This window comes from Antechinus flavipes, chromosome 4 (assembly GCF_016432865.1).
Source record: "Antechinus flavipes isolate AdamAnt ecotype Samford, QLD, Australia chromosome 4, AdamAnt_v2, whole genome shotgun sequence".
Lineage (NCBI taxonomy): Eukaryota > Metazoa > Chordata > Mammalia > Dasyuromorphia > Dasyuridae > Antechinus > Antechinus flavipes.
Window position 1 is genome coordinate 15,673,450 of NC_067401.1, and position 20,426 is coordinate 15,693,875.

The following is a 20,426-nucleotide window of genomic DNA, read 5'->3' on the forward strand; positions in this document are numbered from 1 at the left end:
CGGGCCGGGTCCCCGCCCTTCCTAGGGTGCCCCCGGCTGATAGGATCACAAGGCTAGAGCCGGGAGGGCCTTCAGCAGCCTTTGGTCTCCCCCAGTCCCCCCCAGTCCGCACTGGTTTTCTCCCCGACGGAGCCCCTGGAGCGCCTGAGGGCACGGGTCAGGGGGCAGCTCTCCTGGTGACTCAGGCTCCCTCGGACGCCTCTCCCAGGAGCGGCCCTGGAGGCCTTGGCGAGGGCCCCACGATCTCTGAGCTTCCTAAGTGCTGAGCGGGGTCCGAGGGTCGTCAGGGCCCCTAGAGCCGATGATGGGCAGGGGAGACCCCCCAGCCACCAGGTTGTGCCTCTTCCGCGGCATTTAAGCAGCATTTAAATTAGAATGAGAAAGCCCCGGGGCCTTGCTTTGGGCACGAACCCTAACCGCCACGGCCCCTCCCAGCCTCAGTGTCTCCTCCTGTTAAATGGTTCAGTGGGAACTCAGTGGCTCTGGGTTAGAATCCTAGCCAACCGAGGCCCCGGGACATGCGGCCGGACGAGGGCCAGCCCCCTCCCGCTGCATCCCTGGGGAAAGGGAGGCTCACGCTGCGGCTGCTGATCCCTGGGCTGTTCCTGGTGGGAGAGGGAGAGACCAGCCCCAGACTAGCTTGGGGTCCCGGGCAGGGGACTGGCCCCCTCGAGGCGGCTCCGAGACAGTGAATCAGGAGCCTTTATCCCGTGAACGCGAAGGAGGATTTGCTGGCTCCAGTCGTCCCTCACTGAGGGAGGGGGGGACCCTTGTCGGCTCGGCACCTTTGCCCCCAGAGCCCCCGGGAGACTAAGGCGCTTTCTCTGTCCTGCAGCCTACATGAAGCGGAGGCACAGCTCCGTGAGCGACAGCCAGCCCTGCGAGCCCTCCTCGGTGGGCATCGACTACAACCAGGGCGCCAGCCCCCAGCCCCAGCACCAGCTGAAGAAGCCCCGCGTGGTCCTGGCCCCGGAAGAGAAGGAAGCGCTCAAGCGCGCCTATCAGCAAAAGCCATACCCATCACCAAAAACCATTGAAGAACTCGCCACCCAGCTCAACCTGAAAACCAGCACCGTCATCAACTGGTTCCACAACTACAGGTACGAGCCCGCGAGCAGCTGAGGGTCGGGGAGGGGTGTGGGGGGGATGCGAGAAGGGGGCGCCCAGAACCCCTCAGGGAACCACACGGGGCCACACGTGGTGCTCGGGGACTCGGTGTTTGGGGCCGGAGGAGCCTAATGGGACAGACGCTAGTGTGGGATCCCGCAGGCGACCCACTGAGGGGAGCGGGGGCAGTGCCCAGGTCATCCCCCCGTCACATGGCCTCCCCCCTCACAGCCCCCACTGCTGCTCCATGGCTCTGGCTGGCCCCCGCCCTCCTTCCTGAGAGTTCCTCTCCCCCCTGCTCCCAGAAGCACATGTAGCCCCCCACAGGGCGCTCCCTCCCAGGCCGACTGGCCTTCATCCGGGATCTGCTCCTCTAGGCCCGGCTCCCTGGTGGTCACTGAGTCAACAAGCATTTATTAAGCACCTGGGAGGGCAGGGGGAGCTCTGCTGTCCAGCGGGGAAAGCCTGTGTATGCAGGCAGCCATGGGGAGCCTGGAGGAAGTCAGCTTAGAACTCAGAGGCATCGGGGAAGGATTCACGGAGCGGTGGGGCCGGGGACCCCGGCGGCCATTCTGTCTGTGGGGTGTTTGCTGTTTCCTCCCGGGGATGAAGTGGCTCGGCCAGGCTGGCTCAGCTAGTGAGTCTCCGCGGCCAGTTTGTGCTCAGGCCCAGGCCGGGCCCTCCAGCCACCCCCTGGAGGGCTCGGCTTGAGAGCCGAGGTTGCCGGGCTTTGGCCTTGGACAGGAAGAGAAGAGTCCCTTTGGAGCGGGACAAAAGGCCGAGGTCCAGCCGGGATTGTGAGCCGGGCAGAGCGTCCGTGGCTAGAGGCCGGGCGGCCTTGGGGCCCCTCAGCTGGGGTGATTTCCCACAGGCCCCTGTTAACTCTGCAGCTCTTAGTCCTGCCCTCGAGGAGCTTCCTAGCAGGATTCTCAGATCTTTGTTCCCCTCCTGGTGGACAAGAAACAGTGGTTTCTTCCCTTTAACAGATGCCCAGGGTGCCCCTGGCTCATGCAGAATATGGGAAATCTGGGGTCCTGGGGGGAGGCAAGCTGCCAGAACCATCAGAGAGGCCTCCAAGGGGGGAAAAGGGAGAGGGGAGGCTGTGCCAGTGTGCAAGCCCGTGGCCCCGGGGCCCCCAGCCCTCGTCCTGCTGTCAGCTTAGAAATCCATGTGTCTGTCCAGGCCTCGGACCCCATCCTCCCAGAATTCAGCACGCTGGGAGGGGTCTCTGTTTCTGCAGGCTGGGCAATTACAGAGTAGCACATTTAGTGTGATAATGAGCTTTTTTTTTTGGAGGAGGTGCTAATCACACACACACACACACACACACACACACACACACACACACGCACCTCGTCCCCAGGCTCTTACCCAGCAGGCTCTTCTCCAGGCTTGTCAGGCCGTCACCACCGCCCTTGGCCACTTGTCACAAGAGCCGCCCCCTCCCCCACCCCGGCCACTCCACAGGGGACCCCCTGAGCACAGAAGTAGGGCTGTGTTTTACTGTAAAAACCGCCCCACTTCTCAGAAATGGAAGTCTCTGGGAAGTCGGCCTTGCCTTCTTCCTGAGCGCGCGCTGGGGCCGTTTTTGTTTGGACAGAAAATGACCGTGTGGAGGCAGGAGATGGGGCCGTCGGAGGGCTCTCCCATCAGGGAAGGGCGGCCAGTTCTGAGCCAGGAGGAGGAAGAAGTCCCTGGTCAGGGCCCAGCGGCGAGAGGCCACGCCGGACAGGCCTTGGGGGCCCCTCAATTGACACATGAGGAAACTGAGCCTGAGGAGGGGAAGGATGACAGACTTCCATGTCACTGGGGTCCCCTTCTCAGAATCAGGCTTTTAATTAATTAAAGGAAATCTAAGTTTTAGTGAAATTAGATGCCCGAATTCCTAGGCCCTCTAGATCTAGCTGTGGACCCTGGGAGACTCCACGAACTCCCAGGTGAAGAACTCTGATCAGAGCTGGCGGGAAGCCCCCCATTTACCGATGGGGAAGCTGTAGGCACTAGGACCGAGGGGCCCCTGGAGGCCCGCTGGTCGACCTCCTCTTCCCTGTGCCAGGGGAGAGTTGAGCAGAGATCCTCTCCATGGCAGTGCTCTCCCTATAGAAGGCCGCATGACGGACCCTCAGCCCCAGACCAGGGGCCACGATCCGCCATCTGGTGGCGGATCTCCCTTTGAGCCTTTTTTCTGGGGAGGAGGGCCCCAATGGCTGACTTCACAGACCTCTGGAGGCCAACCTGGAAGCTTTAGGTTCATGCATAGCAAGGAAGCAAACTGTGGGGGAGCCCCCATCTCCAAAGCACAGGCCGGGAGCAGCAGACTGGAGCACCGTCCATCGGTGAGGGGCCTCCCATTCCGGAAAGCCTGCGTTCGCAGCATCAAAACCCAAAGTGAAAGCTAGCCGCGACCTTTCCCCGAGCTTCTTAACCGAGCGCAAGGTTTCCCCGAGATAACCAAGCCAGGATTTGGGCCCCAGGCCTGAGGGGCTCCCGAGCACCCCCTCCCCAAGGGGGAAAGTCTCTTCAAGGGCCCAAGGGAGCCCCTGCCTCCACACCCCAGCTTCTGCTCATATTGCCCTCACCCACTCATGTACGGTGCTCGCATGCACATCCAGGCACACATGTCCCGGCGTGAGCCCGGGGCCGTCCCTCCTGGGCTGCTGATGGCTTCTGGGTGTGCACATACACTCTGTCACAGGCCTGGAGCTGAGAGGTGCCCCAGACCCCACCTCAGACTCCTCGTCCTATAGCTGGGAAACTCAGGTACGGGGAGGCTGACTGACTTGGAATCACCACCCTAGAGCTGGAAGGGCCTTGGCCTCCATTTGGGGAAACTGAGGTACGGGGTGTAAGCATCAGAGGTTGAATTTGAACCCAGGACCTCTGACTCCCAGTTGAATTGAGAAGGTGTGGTCTCTATTAGCGAGCCTTCCAGAGGTCCCAACCCCTGCTGAGTCCCCTGCCGTGCGTAGCTCTGCGAGTAACCAGGAGCACCACAGGGGGGCCAGAGTTGGGGCTGCCCCAGGTGTCCCCTAGTGAGGGCCAGGTCTTGGTCAGGTGGCACAGGGCGGGAGAATGGAAATGGGGAGCCATGATGGCCGGCCCCTCTCCTCACAGCAGCTTCTCCAAGACTCAGTTTCCTCATCTGTCAAATGAAGATAATAGTACTTGTTCCCACCTCTGGGCACATTTGTAAGAAAAACTTTGTCATCCGGGGGTCACATGAGCAGTTTTTCTGTTTGATGATGGGGGCCTGAGCCATAAGAAGGGGTCAGCGGGAACCCAGAGAGTCCATCTGGGCCGAGCTTCCATGTGGCCCTGGCCAGGGCGTTCCTCGGACAAGAGGGTCTCTGAGTTCTGATTCCTGGGTCACCCCACCTCTCAGCTTGTCAGGGAGGGGGTCGGGCTGCACGGTCTCTGCTACGACTCTGGGACCCATGGTTAACAGGTAGCTCAGGAGCCACCGTGGGTCTAGTGCCCCCCTCTCAGAACCCTGTCCTCCAGAGCCCTGTGCCCCCCTATAGCCTCCATCCCCCCCAAAGCCCCATCCCTCCCCAGAGCCCTGTGTCTCACCCTGGCTGACCCCTCCTTGTCCGCTCTCTCCTAGGTCTCGCATCCGCAGGGAGCTCTTCATCGAGGAGATCCAAGCAGGGAGCCAGAGCCAGGCCGGGGCCAGCGACTCGCCCTCGGCCCGGAGCGGCCGCGCGGCCCACAGCTCGGAGGGCGACAGCTGCGACGGCGTGGACGCCGAGGGCCCGCCCGAGGGCAAGAGCGGCGCGCCCGAAGTGCCGGACGAAGCCGGCAGTGCAGCCACAAAGTCTCAGGGAGGGCAGGTGGAGGCGGCGGCGGAAGCGGGCGGGGAGCTCCTGCAGCTCGCCCGGTCCGCGGAGAAAAGCGATTCATTCCACGCGGGAATGGAGCCCCCGGCCCAGACGGACGACGAGGGCCGGCCCGCGGGGCCGCGTCGGAGCTCTCCGCCGGGCTCGCGGGGTTCGGGAGAGCCCCCGGAGGCCCCGCCAAACTCTGCTCCAGAAGAGGACGCCTCTACCTCAGCCGCCTCCGCCACGGCCCCTGTCGGGGAGAGCCCCTCCAAGCCGAAGGAGAGCTCGGAGAAAAGCCCCAGTTTGCCAAGTACCAGCTCCACCGCCTCCGGCCCCCAGAAACCCCACTCCCTCCAGAGCCTGTTCAGCTTCCCCGAGGCGACCGGCGCCAAGACCACGCGAGACAACACGCTGAGGAAAAAGAAAGCCGCCAACTTGAACAGCATCATCCACCGCCTGGAGAAGGCCGCCAGTCGGGAAGAGCCCGTCGAGTGGGAGTTCTGAGCCGACGGAGCCGGGCAGGCGGGACTGGACCTCCCTGGGCTGGCCTTCCTTGGGCTGCGCACTTACCGCCCTGCGGGCCACAGGGCAAAATCGCCATAGGCCAAGGTGCATATAGAAAACAGAAGGGGCGTCGAGCCCATTTACGTTGCGTTTTCGAGGAAGAAAACAGATGTGTAGTCAAGCCTTTTTGTACCCTCAAGTGTTTTTTTTATTGCCCTAAGTGATTTCCACAGTTTCTGGAATAACTCTTACAGCCTTTGCCTTGCGCCCTCGTCTTTCGTGTGGGCTTTTAAAAAAAAAAAATCAAACCCACATATTAAAAGGGGGCTTTTTATCCGCCATCTGATGGCTTCAGAGCGATAATACACTATTATCTTCTTAAACCAGGAAAAATGGGGAGCGGGGGGGACATTTTTCAGAAAAGTTTAAAAAAAAAGAAAGTTTTTGTAGCTGTCCAGTTGCCACTAAGAGATTGCACAGTCAAGCCGACTCTAAACACACTAGTTTGGATTCCTAAATATTTTCAAGAAAAGAATCTTCTTGTTTGAAACTTTGAATTTAAAAAAAAAAAAACACATTTACTCCACATATTTTTTAACAAAAGAAAAAAAAAAGTCACATCAGGAAAATATCTTGGTTTGTGGTAGCTGACGGGCGGGCGGGCGTCGTGTTTTCTGTGAGTGACAATAGAACCTTGACACGTAGTGCACATGACTCCATAGCTTTAACCAATTCTGGGCTTTTGCAGACCAGGGTTTGTTTAATACACTCCATTTTAGGCCAAATCAGGACAAAAAAAAAATCGGAATCTAGGTATTTTATAATCTGCTTTTTAACCTCTAACCGCAGAGCACGCTGATCAGACCTCATATCTGGGAGGTTTCGGAGACAAGTTAGAACCGTAGCATGTACTTGTTGGTTTTGCCTAATTTATAGCGTCTATGTGTTTTGTTTGCCTGCGTGGGTGCATGCGTGTGTATGTGTGCGTGTGTGTGTGCGTGTGCGCGCTTTGGAAAAGAAAGAGGGAAAGAGTTGGCCAGTAACATTTCAGCATGCAGCTCGGGGGGCCCTTGGTTACGACCTGAGGTGCCCAGGGGAACTGGAACAGGGCTCCGTCCCTTACCGATGGAGGACTCTCCTGGTGAGAGATGGTGCGGACCGCTCTCCCTGAGCCGGAGCCTGCCTCAGATGAAGATAGCTCCCTTGGTGTCATTCCTCTCCCTCTCTGTCTCCCTCTCCCCTTTTTCCCTTCTCTTTCTCTCTCTCTCTCTCTCTCTCTCTCTCTTTCTCTCTCCCTCTCCCTCTCCCCTTCCTCCCTTCCCCCTCTCATTCATTCATTCTCTCTCTCTGTCTCCCTCTCTCTCTCTTTCCTCCTCCTCCTCCTTCCTCCCTTCCTCTCTTCTCTCTCTTTGTCTCTCTTCCCCTTCTCCCTCCCTCTCTTTCTGTCTCCTCTTTCTCTCTCCTCCCCTTCTCTCTCTCTTCTCTCTCCTCTGTTTCTCTTCTATCTCCCCCCTCCCACAAGCCATCTCTTGCTATCACATTCACTCTTGCTATCTCTCCCTCTTCCCACAACAAGCACTGATCACTATGTTGAAGTCGTGGGAAGACGGTTGGGTTTTTTATTTTTTCCTGTACAAGAAGAGAGCGCCCGGCAGTAACCATCCGCCCCCCTCCCCTCCTCGCCCCCAAACAGAAGCGGCCCTAACTCTTAAACCAAACCGTTCATGCTCCTGGACCGCGGTCCAGATGGTTCTGCCCTTCGTCAAGTTTGCCTCTTGGAAACAAGCTTCCTTTATGCACAGTTTCGGACAGACTGAGTACAAATCAGAAGTCTAACTTGTCTCTAATTCCTCCTGTTGTCTATGTGTAGATGCGTGAGAACAGAGGTGAGTGAGAGAGTTCGCGAGTGAGTGTGAGTGCGCGCATGAAAGCCGTTTTCTACGTCTCGTCTTTTCTTACGTACCTGTGCACACATGAGAGTGCATTACTGCCACCTTTTTTCAATACGCTCTTTTATCAGTTTGGCTTCAACAAATTTGCTAATTTAGACTCCTTTATTGCCATATCTTTAAAACTAACAATAGATGATTTCGGTATATATATATATAAATATATATATATTATTTTTTTTTTGCTTATTTATAGGTGCTGTATTTTATTATCTGATTGTTAGGAAGGGATGAAAGGGGGCAAATATTCTTTAGTGGGATAGACTGCCGGCAGTATTGGGTATACTTTACAAAATGTTGTTGTCATACTGTATATTATTGATTGAAAACTTTTGACCGTATTGTGTATCATTGAAACTTTTGTCTTAGGTCAGCATCTTTGGATGACATTTTCATGGTGCATTCATTATTTCTTAAGTTGAATTAATCTTTCTCTTTTTGATTGCGGGGAGGGGGCGCTACAGTTTGGAAGGTATCCCCCCACTGTCACGCCTCAGCGTGCTTGTATTAATTAACTAATAGAACTTGGACTGTAAGATGTGAAACCATATTTCTTGCATGATGTTTTAGAAACGATGTATTTCATTTACAGTCTCTTAACCTGCAGCACTTAGTTTGAGTGTTCACAAATTCAGAGTCACTACACTTTTTTTTTTTTTAAATGCCTTTTCATGAACAAGAAGTATGCAGAAGGCTCTAGGAGGCTGGGAGACGGTAGTTTCTGTCCTTATGGTCGCATCAGCTCTGGGCTCCAAGTCTGGTTCTAATACTGAGATTCCTTTTGGAAGTAAAGCTCAAAATTGAGGTCCTTGGAGAGAAAGCAAGGTGCCCATCTCACTGAGTCCCCGGGCAGGAGAGAGGGAGGTTTTTGGGGAGGGGCCAACCTTAAGAAGAGACTTGTCAGGACCATGGAGAGCACGAGGTGGGGGTGGGGGAGCTTTAGGGAGGGACCCTGGGAGAACCTAACAGGTCACAGGATGAGTCTGAGTTGGGAATGGATGTCTAGGTGGTAAGACTGGTCTTTGCAAAGCCATCGAGTCCCAGGAGCTTTGACGGACAAAGTTGCTGGGACCTCGGCTCTCTCTGCTTCCTCCCATCATGACTTGGGGAGTCATTTCTGACTCAATGGCCTTCTCAATCTGACTTCTTTTTTTTTTCTGGCCAAATTCCCATCTGGGTGCTTGATACAATCAGCTGGCTCCGTGGGGCGGGTTCTCCCCTTCCCCTAGTATTTATCTGCTCAGTTTCGATCTCAGGCCGGTGGTCTTGGGTTGTGTCTTTCCTGCTTCCTTAGCGCTCCCACTATAGGACATGGAAACCAATGGAACATGAATTAATCTTTCATCTTGATAAGCAATATTCAAGTGCCTTGAAAAGCGTGCCCTTAGTTGACATTTTTTTTCTTCCCAGTCCTCTTTGGCCCGTGTCTCGCTCTCCATCACACACGCAAGCAGATCGCCCGCTTCCGTATCCTCTGTCACTTTAGAGAGCTGATTTGTACCTCTCCCCCGGGGGAAATGTTTCCATTTAAAACACTAACATTTAATTACAAGCTCCATTATACCATTTAAAACGGTTTCTTTGTGCTAATTGGAGGCAGTATTCATAATTCTGAGTCAAGGTTGCCGTCACGATTACCTTAGCCAGCCAGCGCTGGGCACGTCACGTCCCCCTGCTGGCGTCCGCTCCCGCTCGGGTTCGTCGGTGGTTCTCGTGATGGAAGGTGTGTTTGTTCAGATAGAGCCGGGTCTGATGGGAGGCCCCGCGGCGTGCCAGCCCAAGGGGCAGACCAGTGGTCGTGCATGGCAGGGAAGCTCAGCTCTCTTGCCAGGTGATGGCGCCAGGGGCAGCCATTCTGAAGAGGGAGGCCAGGCCCCGGGACGTGGCCCGAGAACACTGGCAAAAAGGGAGGGGAGACGGCTTCCCTCCACCTGAGAGGGGTTTTCAAACTCAGTCATTTCAGTCAGAGTTATTAATAGGGGAAGGGTGGAGGGGAGGACGCAATATGGCGACAGGCATTTGGAGTGTTTGCCCACCTGAGGCACATGGATGCCCCGACCAGTTTTAATAATCTCTTGTTTTCTTTTCCATTTAAAAGAACAATGACCTCCTCTTCCCCCTCCAAAAAAAAAAAAAAAAAAAAAGAACCACATATTTAGAACTCTTAAGAGATTGTGAAATGGGCCCCGAGTTAGCCTGCCTCGGAGGCGGCAGCCTCCTTAGGCATGTACGGGGAAAAGAGGGAAAATGTCATTAGTGTCTAAGCAATCACCCCATCGTTCGCCCTTGCAGGAAGAAGAGGTGGGAATCTGGCCCCCTTCTCTCCAAGTCGGCACTCATGACGCTGTGATTTCGCAGCGAGACAAGGAATACCCAGTAAAGCAAGCTCTAGATTGGAAGTGCTGATTTATTGCTCTGAAATGGACAAATCGGGTTGGGGAAACAGGCTCACTCGGCCTATACCCCTTACTAGAGAGCAAACTCAGAAACCGGCCAGGGGCTCGAGACTTCTTTGAAATTCTGCCCCTTTAAAATGGAAACACCCAGAAAGGGATCAGTAAGACCTTCAACATCTTATGGAATCATCCCCAGTTTTTGATTTTCATTGGAGAGAAAAAAACAATCTCCCTTTAAAATGAACTGAAGGCCTGGAGGAGGAGGAAGGGAGGGCAGAGGGATAGGCCCTTCTGGAGCCAGTACAGTCACATTTAATTCTGCAAATATTTATTGAATACTAAGTAAAATGGTGATTGTGACATTAAAAAAAAGGGGGGGGGCCATTTAGCCACGAGACCGTTCCATCTTAAAAGATGCAGTAAGACACATCTGGCAGCTGAGCTGTGCGGGGTGCAGATCCCAAATTTCTAGATTTCATAATTCAGTTAGAGGAAGGGGGCCGGATGGGAAATGACTGCTAAAAGATGAAAGTTGTGGATAAGGTTTGGATTTTAGGCCAGAACTTCACATTATACAATCTGCTCTTGACTTCCTTTGAAAATGCCCCCTCCCGTCTACCCTACCCCCTTGTCGAACCCCTAGTCTCCCATCTTCTTCTCATTCTATACCTTCCTCTTCAGTGGTGCTGTTGGGACAGTGGGCTGGGACAGGAAGGAAAGGAGGTGGTAGGTGAGTGAGCGAGCGAGCGACTGCTGTTCTTCCCTTCTGTCACTTGAGACACATGGTTTGGGAAATACGGAATAATGAATTGTTCATTTTTCATATTCCCTTGCCTCTTGGTATGCCTTCCTTTTCTCTTTACCTTTTTTCTTCCATTCTTTTTTCTTTCTTCTATTTCTTTAATTCTTTGCTTTTTCTTCCTTTCTAGCTTTCCTTTCTTTCCCCCTCTCCTTTCTCCCTTTTTTCCTCTTCCTTTCTCCTTTTTCATTGTCATTCCTTCTCTCTTTTCCTTCCTTTTGTTCTCTTCAGTCCGTTCTGCTCCACCTTTGGGAGCCAGCCGTTGCTGTTGATATCAGTGAGAGCCACTATCCCAAAATGCAAAATGGCCCCGTGTCTCTATTTAGTTACCTAATTGGGATTAGCAACCTAAAGGATGCATGAAGCCCCATCATGAGATAGGGAGGATAAGATTTCTAGCCACCCCCACCCCACTCCCCAATTAATCGATCAGCCTTTTAAAGAACCTTTAAAGAACCTTTTAAAGAACATTGTGTCTAGGTTGCTCAGGTTTCCAGTAAATTCATAAAACCCCACTGGTGCCCGTTATCTACAGGCTTTCTGCACAGCATCAGTATATTCCAGTGAGAATTGTGCCGAATTCGAAGGCGAGAGACCCTCCTGGGCTCCTTGGCGGAGCAGGGCAGTCCTGGGCGAGGGCCTGGCCCTTCCGCGCCTCTGTTGCCTTGTCTTTGAGAAGAGGAGCTGGGCTAGAGCCTCTCGAAGGCCGGTCCTCAGCTTAGGATGGTGTGACTAATCTGCCGGTGATCATGTGTGTGAGAATGGAATGACTCTTTGGAAAGCAATGATAAATGCCGGGCAATTTGTGTAATCTCCTTATACCTGGGCAGGTAAATAATATGCATTCCCAGAAAAATCCTATATTTAGAGGCCCCCAAAGAGGCACAGCGGTTTCTATTTTGTGCCTTAATGGCTTGAAATCAGTCATTAGAGTCTCCAAGGTAAAATGATTATGCCAGAAGGGGAGAGGGAAGAGGAGAAAGGAAAGGAGACTGGCAAGGTTCCAACCGTGTAATTTCAGGTAATATCCATTCTAATACCAGGCTTCCTCCATTTAGCAGACTGGAAGCCATGTTTGCATGCTCAGAACTGTCTGAGAATGAAAAGTATCCTGATTGCCGACGGTTTCTGCCCTTTTTTAGGCGAAAGAAGTCATTTATCTACTAAAAAAAAAAAGTAGCTTTTTCAGGATCCCCTCCCCCCAACAAGCCTAAACTATAGACTAAGAGTCAAGAATCAATTTGCTGGCAGCTTCCATACATGTGTAAACTTAAGCAAGCCGGGTGAAGGAGATCATCTCAAATTGGGGCCGGGGTAGGGGAAGGGTGGAGAAGGGGGAACTGCCCTTTCCAAATGTTGCCAGCCCGCACCAAGTCTTCACAGACTAGCCCTCGCCCCTGACTTCCTTTTCTTCTGCTCTTAACTGTTACTTCTCCCACCTCTTTCCTCCCTTGAAAGGAGTTGACATTTCCATGACAGTCTTTTTTCATCGTTGACATTCTTTGTTTTTGTGTGTAAAGTGACATTTAGCTTTAACAAAAAATTTCCAAAGCTCCTACTCACCCCCCGCCCCAAATGCTCGGTTTTCGAGTTTTGCATCACCACCAGAAGCCCCCTTTAAGGCAAGAGAAAGGACAAAATTAGGCCGTTGTGCTAGATTTTGTCGAGAGCGGTTTTCTCAGCACCTCTTTGTTTTCTCTTTCTAGAGAGGTCATCTTTTTTTAAGTCCTCTGAATCACTTCTTGTAGGTTATTTTTATTTATTCCAGAACGTCCCAAAGTCTAATGGCAACCGTTCTTTAGCAATGTTTAGATTTTGATGTTTCTACCATAAAATGTTATTTATCAAACTTTCTGTAATCAGAAAGGAAAGGTGCCTTATATCCTGATGTCATTACCATGTCCCCATTGAAAAGGACCTAAAGCACAGTGTACACATGAGCAGACAGGACAGATTTAGTTCAAAATTAAAAGTAAACAATTTTTTTTTAAATTTAAACATCGCTGCATTTGAGTGACCCTGGATTGCTAATTAGAAAGAAAACTAGAAAATACTTAAATAGATAGAAAAGCTTGGTGCAATAAACATTTCTGCTTCTTCTTTTAGTTTGAAAAGCTTCATACTGTATTGCACACCGAATGTAGACAAAGCAGCTTTCGATTGCGGTGATTCAGGTCATACCCGCATCTAAGTAGATTCACTGGGGTTTCTTTCGCCTTGCGAGTGTAAGATCTGCCACAGTGACCCACCCCGTCCCTCAGCCTCTCGATGGCGACCACGGAGGGACCCTCCCGTCCCGAGTGAGCGATTTGTCCACACGTGCACCTCCGAGACCGCGATTCATCAAGCACCCATATGATCTGGACCTGACCAACAGCACTTCTTTTCTTGGATGCCTTGAAATATTTCTATAGAAGGAATGTCATGACATCAGCCTGGAGCTTGGGAAATCAGGCGGTTTTTCCATTCTGTTCCTTTGGGGCTCCCACCTGGTCAGCACTTCCAAGCCCTGATTTGGTTTTGTTTTTCTTACTGAAATTGGCCAGGCCCTGACCTGTTAACATGAGAATAATTATAAAAGGATGTCTTATTTTAAAGCTTATTTCTATCCTCTTCTATTTATTATTAGGGTCATTATTTTTTAAAAAAAAATCTTTTTCAGAGTAGTTTGGTTATTTGTGTGTGTGTATGTATGTGTGCGTGTATGTGTGTGTGCGTGTGTGCACATGCTTTCCCCCATGTAAACACAACTCCCGCCTTTCCAGATTCCTGGGATGAAGGAATCCTGGCCAGTTGGGGCCAGGACAGTGGATTTCTAGTGGATTGATGGGTTCAGAGTCTGCTTAGCACAATCAAGCCAGCCATTTTTTTTGCAGTAACCCTTTAAAAGATTTCCTTCTATTGCTCGCCATTTAACCTAAAGAGTTGACGAACAAAAGTCCACCAGTTAATTAAAGTGCTGAGATCGGGGGTGTGAGGGACTGCAAAATAAGACTTAGCAAAAAGCCAAGATTAGATACCCAAAGCCTCCTAGAGCCTCTCTCAATACTTTGGAATTCATGAAGATAAGAGTCATCTTTTGTCAGTCTATCCAAGGATATCGCTGTTAAATGAGAGACTGGTTTCCTGCAATGTTCTTCTCGGTTAACGTGTTTTAGTTGACGGATTCAGAGTCATTGTTATTGTTTGTTGTTTTCTTGCCTACAAAGTTAGCCAAAACTGTCTGGTGAAACGACGTTTCCTAGCGCCCGCCATCGTTGGGCCCCTCAGAACTAGAACCGATTTGGGAAGGGGCCTGGAACATTCAAAAGAGCATTCTGTAGGCAGAACCTCAGCCACAGAGAGAGGCAGCAACTTTCATAAAATGAAAAGCATGCTCAAGATCTCGCCCACTTTTCAAGGGAAGGGAGGAAAAGAAAAGAGCAAGAAGGGGTCTGCTTCCCAACACATCTAACTAACTGCCAGGGCTTCAGTCAGATCTAAACCAGCATGGGTCCCAGGAGAAAGAAGCTTACTTACAGTAGGCACAGGTCTAAGGAACTGAGCACATCACTGCTTCTATGGATCAGAAGCAAACTCCCACTTTGCCTTCTAAGGATGGATGGTCCCACTAAACAACAGATCTTTTTTTTTTTTTTCTGAATTTATTTTTTGTGTGTGTGCCGTGGCTTTTTCCCCCCCATTCTGTTCTTGGTTTTATTTTTTTGTTTGTTTTGTTGGGTTTTTTTTGTTTTGGGGGTGGGAGGGTGGGAAACTAGGTGATGTTTTTGTTTTGAGTAAAGTCCTCTGATTTAAAAAAAAAAAATCATTGTCCCCCTCTGCAGAGGGTTTTTATTTTTACCCAAATAGTCTATGCATTTCTATAGATTGAGCTGGTTTCCGCCTCTTTTCTCGAGAACGCTGGCAGGACGCGTCCCACCCTCGACAAACCCCTCAGAAAAATGCCGTCTATTTAAGCGACTCGAGAGTTTGGACAAAATTCCCAAGGCATTTGAGAGTAACTTGTTATAACAGAAAAGGGTTGGGTTTTTTTTTTCTCGTTTATTTTTAAGTGGTTTTCTTCACATCCCTTTTTGTTTAGTAAGAAATTTAACTCTTTGCATTTGTGCAATAACTACTTGCCATGATAATGGGCAGAGTTTTTTTCATGCCCTGACTACTAATACAGCACAAAATGAACTCAAAACAGAAAGTGGTGTACTTTTTCCTGAGAACGATTTTTTTGTCAATTTCATTTTTTTTAAATAAGCTCAGTTTTACCCCAGTGTACTGTGGTGTCTTACATTTTTAGCAGTATTTTATATTTTTTTTCTCTGTAACGCACTAAGTCTTAGATGTTTTTAGAGCTTGTTTGTTAAATTCACAATCACAGATTTAAAAAAAAAATCCTCACAAAGACCCAATTGACCAAAAAAAAGTGTCATTTTTTTTTGTACAAATAGCTTTGAGAAGCCTTTGTTGTGTTGCTGTGACTCATCTTTTGTAACATTTTATTTCTTGCTATTTGTTTAAACATAAAAAGTAAAAAGTTTATATGGCCGGCATTCGGGGCAAAAGTCCCCTCGGGCCAGCCCAATGGCATTGTTTCTTCTGTCTTCGTTTGGTTAGCCATATAATGTTTGTTCTCAGCACTGTACAACGGTCCCTATATGATATGGAGAAGCAATATCACTGTATGAAACTCACACGATGTATTATTATTATTATTCACTAGCACCCTAGGTGTGATAATTGAAGTAAATATCTTTTATACAAACACAAGAATGTGTGGGCTGTCTTTATTAAGTGGACTGGAGCCTGGTTTTAAGCAGCAAACACTTACATTTATGGTTGTCAGCCAATGCCAATGGAACCATTGTAAAATTAAGCTCCGACCTGGTTCGGATCCCCACCAGGATCTCTGTTCTGAGGCTTCCTGTGATGATGCACACACTTGGCAACTGAAAGTGGGGACCCGGTTAGCAGCACGAGAAGGTCCAGCCACCAAGCAAGTGGGCTTCCGGCCTTTTTCCAGGAGCAAACCCTCCCAAATGTAGCCCGGTGACCGGATGTCATGGCGGCTGACCAGGGGTCTGCTCTGTGGGAATGGTCCGACCTTGATTCAGAGCCCAAGCTCAGAGACTTGGAGGTGCTTAAAAACAAGTTAACTTTTAGGTTTGCTAAGTGAGCTCATTCTGAAATGACTGGTGTCCCAGTAGCAGTGGCGTTGGAGTATTCGTGAAAGGCGGCGTAGGATGGAGGCGCCTCTAAAGAGTTAAGAGTGGTCAAATTCTTCCAGATGTTTATGATTGTGATTGTGTTTTTCAACTGGGGGTTATTGAATTTGAGAAGAAAATTGCCTGCTGTAATATTTTATGAATGTGGTTTTTGTGATTCCATCTTGCACTTATTTCCAGAATTAAGGGTTGGAGAAACTTATCTCTGTGATGCTGAAGGATAAACATAACTACTTTCTTTGCTTCTGTGTGAAACGGTATTGAGTTCTCTGAGAGCAGGGGTTCTTAAGTGGTTTTTGTGTTGTAGCCCCCTTTGGCGGTCTGTCTGGTGAAGCATGAAACCCTTTTCAGAATCATGTTGTTAAATGAGTAAGATAATAGAACGACAAAGGTAACCGATTGTCTTTGTATACAGTTAGCAAAACATTTCTTTAAAAACCCAAGTTCATGGACCTAGGGTTAAGAACCCCTATCCTAAACTATCTTTACATATAATTGGAAAAAAATAAAATAATATTAATTTTTTAAAAAAAACCTATTCTAGATGATTAAGTCAATCCTATAAATATATCCTAGAGATATATTTTCGGTATCCTACAATCTCAGTCTAACAGAGGCAGAGGTGCTTTCAAGATCATTGTGATATGGATAGAAAGAACCCCTAAATGGATTTAAATCCCTCCTCAGTACCTAACTATAACTGGAGCCTTAACCTGAGGTCAGGGACCCTCCTTGAGCTATGATTGATAATCAAAGCCCCTCCTTCTTACAGGAAAGGAAGATGGGTTCCAAAGCAGTCAAGGTTTACCCAAGGTCATTCAGTTCTTAGTAATTAGTGGGCAGAAATCCCTTTTAATCCCCTTTTCTATTCCTGTCTCTAAAATGGAGACGAACCAGTTTCAGTTCTGGAGGTGACAGGATGGCCCCCCAACGCTCACTGCTTAACAACTCTAGGATTCAGTTTCTTGGTAAGGTGATATTTTACAAAAATTACCTCCCACTCTCTCCTTCCAATATAATACCATATTTCACATTGATAACGTGTTTTAGCTTCCTCGATGGTTTATGTTTTGGTTTTGTCCATAAGATGACCCTGTGAGGCAAGTTGGAGGATCCCACATCTGTAGCTGGGAGGGACCTCAGAGGACATTTAGTCTACCACCACCACCCAATTTTTCAGATGGCAAAACTGAGATCTAGGGAGATTAAAGGGTCTGCCCAAAGTCTCATAGTCAATAAGCATCATAGATGGATTTGAACTCGGACCTTCTGACTCCAGATCCAGCGTACTTTCCACTTGTCCCATGCTGTACTTTACAAATAGAGAAATTAAGGTTCTGAACTGCCTCCAGGATTCTTCTAGCACTCCTTGCAGCTTGAGGTGAAATAAAATGCTGTGACTAACTACTCGGCGCTTTTAAGAACAAAAACAGGTGTTATTCGGGTCGATAGTAGGGTTATTTCTGATATTATCGTCAAATCTTGAGTGTTGCTGGATTATGATAGTGCATTGCTCCTGTTTTCAGATATTTTTAATATTCCAAATATTCTAATATTCTAAAATATTCCAAAATTTATGAATGCAACTAAGTCTTGAGACAGAGCTAGGATGGTGCTTTGGGTTCTCAAAGAACCATCCCCATGGAAAGAAAGGGCTTTCAATTCTCTGCTTGGCCCCAGGGAACAGAAGGCAGTGGAAATTGCAGAGGCAGAGTTTGGGCTCCATAGTTGAGCTCAAACTCAGCTCTGTCCCAAAGTGAAAACAGCTGCTTTGGGAGATAGTGGGGGTCTTCAGATGTCGAATGACCCATTGCCCAGGCTGGTCTCCCTCCCCGCGGTTTCTCTCGTTTCTCTGTTCTTGGAAGAGCCGCTGTGGGCCGGTGGCTTGAGCTACAGAGGTAGCTGGTAACGGAGGCAGGAGGGCCGGCCTTCCCACGATTGGGGGGAGGCCTGGTGGAAGTATCTTCTCTTCCGTTATCAGTGACTGGCCTGTGGGAGACGATGGTTTGGCGACTTCCTGAGCAAGTACGAAGGGGCTGGTGAGATCTCGCCGCTTCTTCGAGTGAGGGAAAGTGGATGGATAAGTTGGCAGCGAGTCCTGGGCAGGCAGGAAGATGTCTGAGCGATGGGATCCAGGGCAAATCAGTTAACCTCTTGGGGCCTCGGTTTTCTCATCTGTGAAGGGAGGACGTTGACCTCAACGGCCCCTCATGTCTCTTCTGGTTCTGATAAACTCCTACTATGTGCCAGGTGCTGGCAATGCGAAGGCAAAAATGGATCCATCCTTGCCCTTGAGGAGTGACAAAAGGGAGAGTGACATGGGGGAGGGGGTGCCAACAGGTACATCTGCAACATCTTCAGGCGGTCATAAGCTTTAATAGCTTAAAAGTTTAAACTTTTAATAGCTGACAACTACCCACAAGGCATCTGCAAAGTAATCACCAGTGATGGGAGCAACAGGGTGGAATAATCACTGGGATGGGGGTTGGGGAAAGCGCCCTGGGAGGAAGCAGTGTCTGGCCTGACTCTGGATTGAGATCAGGGGTTCTAAGAGGCAGAGGGGAGGAGGAAAGGCATTCCATGCATGGGACCTAAAGAGCCGCCCATACAAAGGAATGGAAAGAAGAGATGGAATGTTAGGTATGAGGAATAGAGAGACCAGTTAGACCAGACCTAGAGAGTGGGGGGAAGGGGAATAATGATTAACAAGGCTTGGAAGGTTCATTGGAGGCAGACCATGAAGGGCTTTAGAGGCCAAACTAAGTTTTTGTTTGATCCCTGAGGGTAATAGGGAGCCACTGCAGGATATTGAATGAGGGAATGACATAGGAATGCCGGATATTCTTCACCTTTCCAGGCACTCCTGCCAGATGAGCGTGAGCCAATTTTGGGCACATAGTGCTAAGCCTGGCGCCCAACAGATCATTAATCCAAAAAAATTGTGTTGAATGAGAAGCAACAAATGAAGAAATTATGCCCTCCTCAAATATCCTTCTGGGCTGGCCCATGTGGAAGTAGCAGAGAAATGACTCAAAACCAGCATGGCAGCAGACTCTCCTTCTAGTGCACTAACACTCACTCACAATCATCCTGAGTACTAATAGTGGTTCTGAGCCCCTGGCTCCTGGACACGGCTTCAGCAGGTTAGCTTCTTTCTCACAAGCCTGGAAGCCCCCCACCTTTTCCCCTTTATATTCCTTATTTCCATTGGTTTTGATTCAAATCTTGTTCAACTTCTGACTTCCAAAGCCAAAATGTAGCCTTTGTTTTCCCACCAATCAGCTTTTGCATTCAAGGTTTTACCATGGCAGCCACAACTATAGGAGAAGGCCTAAAGGGGATCTGCTTTCTTCCTGGTCTCTCCAGTCATATAAATGCTGGGGCCTTTATTATCTGTCCAGGCTCTGTCTTTAGTCTCCGAGATGCAAAGAATAACAGTAATCCCTGCCCTCGGAGAGCTTGCATGCCATTGAGTGAGGTGCCATGTCCACAAATAGGGACTCCCAAGATATCCGTCCTCCATTCTCTGAAAGGACCCCGACGTCTGGAGGGTGATGTCATGACCTGCAAATGAGTTGGACTAGAGGGAGGCAGGACTCGCAAAGTCACCGGCCTCTCTCCAGAGCTCCTGGGTCCCATGACTGGAGATGGCCTCCGTGCAGGGGGAGCTTTGGTCTTTGAAGGCTCGGGTCTTTAACAGTTCTCGCTTTGTCTGATGCAATGCTGTGAGGCAGAAAATTTAAGTCAAAGAATAAAATCAGTCTGGGGGGAAAGCCCTCAGGTTTGGCCAAAACGGAGGCAAGTGCTATTTACACTCACTCTTGAATCCAATGATGACCTATGGAGGCCTTGGGTGGGACCTATTGTCCGCCAATCTGTGAGAGCAAGACTGATTTGGGTCTAAGACTGTGATCCTTAAGAAAGAAAGAAAAATCTTGAAAGGTTTCAGTGATCAAGATTTATATTCTTTTGGGCAGAGTGCCCCACAGATGCACATGGACAAGGGAGAGGACAATGGAGGAACAAAAGAAGGGAAGGAGGAGGAAGGAAGGAAGTGAGAGAGGAAGGCCAGAAGGAGGAAGGGAGGAAGGAATAAAGGAAGAGAGAGAAACAAAGAAAGAAAGAAAGGAGAGAGGGAGGGAGGAAGGAAGGAGAGGACGAGGAACTTAAGGAAATCCATAAAATCCATGTGGAGTAGATGGAAGATCCCCTCAGTGGGAAGACTCTAGCAGCTGTGGGTGAAGAGGAGCATCTCAGGGACCCCAAAAGGAAAGTGGTTTTAAGCTGAGTTTGGAAAAAAGCAAGAAAAATTTAGCAGGAAAAATGAGGCGGGGCGCGGAACACCGGGCTTTGCCAAAGCAAAAGAAAGAAGGAACAGCAGGGACACCAGAACCCCACAATCTTAGTGCACACACACAAGGAGGGCAATAATGAGTAAGAAAGCTGGGAAGAGAGGGAGAAGGGAGCCATGCCTTAAAGGGCTTGAGCTGCCCAGCAGAGGAGCTTATGGATCTTACTGATCTCTGATCCATCCATACTTGGTGTGGGGCAGCAAAGCTGAGTGGGGGAAAAAGACCTTCGTGACCATTCAGATAGAATTCACCGGCAGTCGGGGCCACTGACCCTTCCAAGACATG

General features: G+C 49.7%; 1 protein-coding gene across 6 annotated transcripts in view; it reads left to right on the forward strand.

Annotated features, from left to right (window-relative positions):
* The window catches only part of CUX1 (cut like homeobox 1), a 382,812-nt gene that overhangs the window by 323,465 nt on the left and 38,921 nt on the right, over positions 1–20,426 (forward strand). For 4 of the 6 annotated variants that reach the window (XM_051991859.1, XM_051991860.1, XM_051991862.1 and 1 more), the window contains exons 23-24: positions 836–1,100; positions 4,712–15,337. The exons of the other annotated variants lie outside the window; for them this stretch is intronic. In XM_051991859.1, the coding sequence (XP_051847819.1) occupies positions 836–1,100; positions 4,712–5,429 (983 nt within the window). In that variant the 3' untranslated portion in view covers positions 5,430–15,337. Of the gene's footprint in view, positions 1–835; positions 1,101–4,711; positions 15,338–20,426 lie in introns of those variants that run through there. 6 annotated transcript variants of the gene reach the window in all.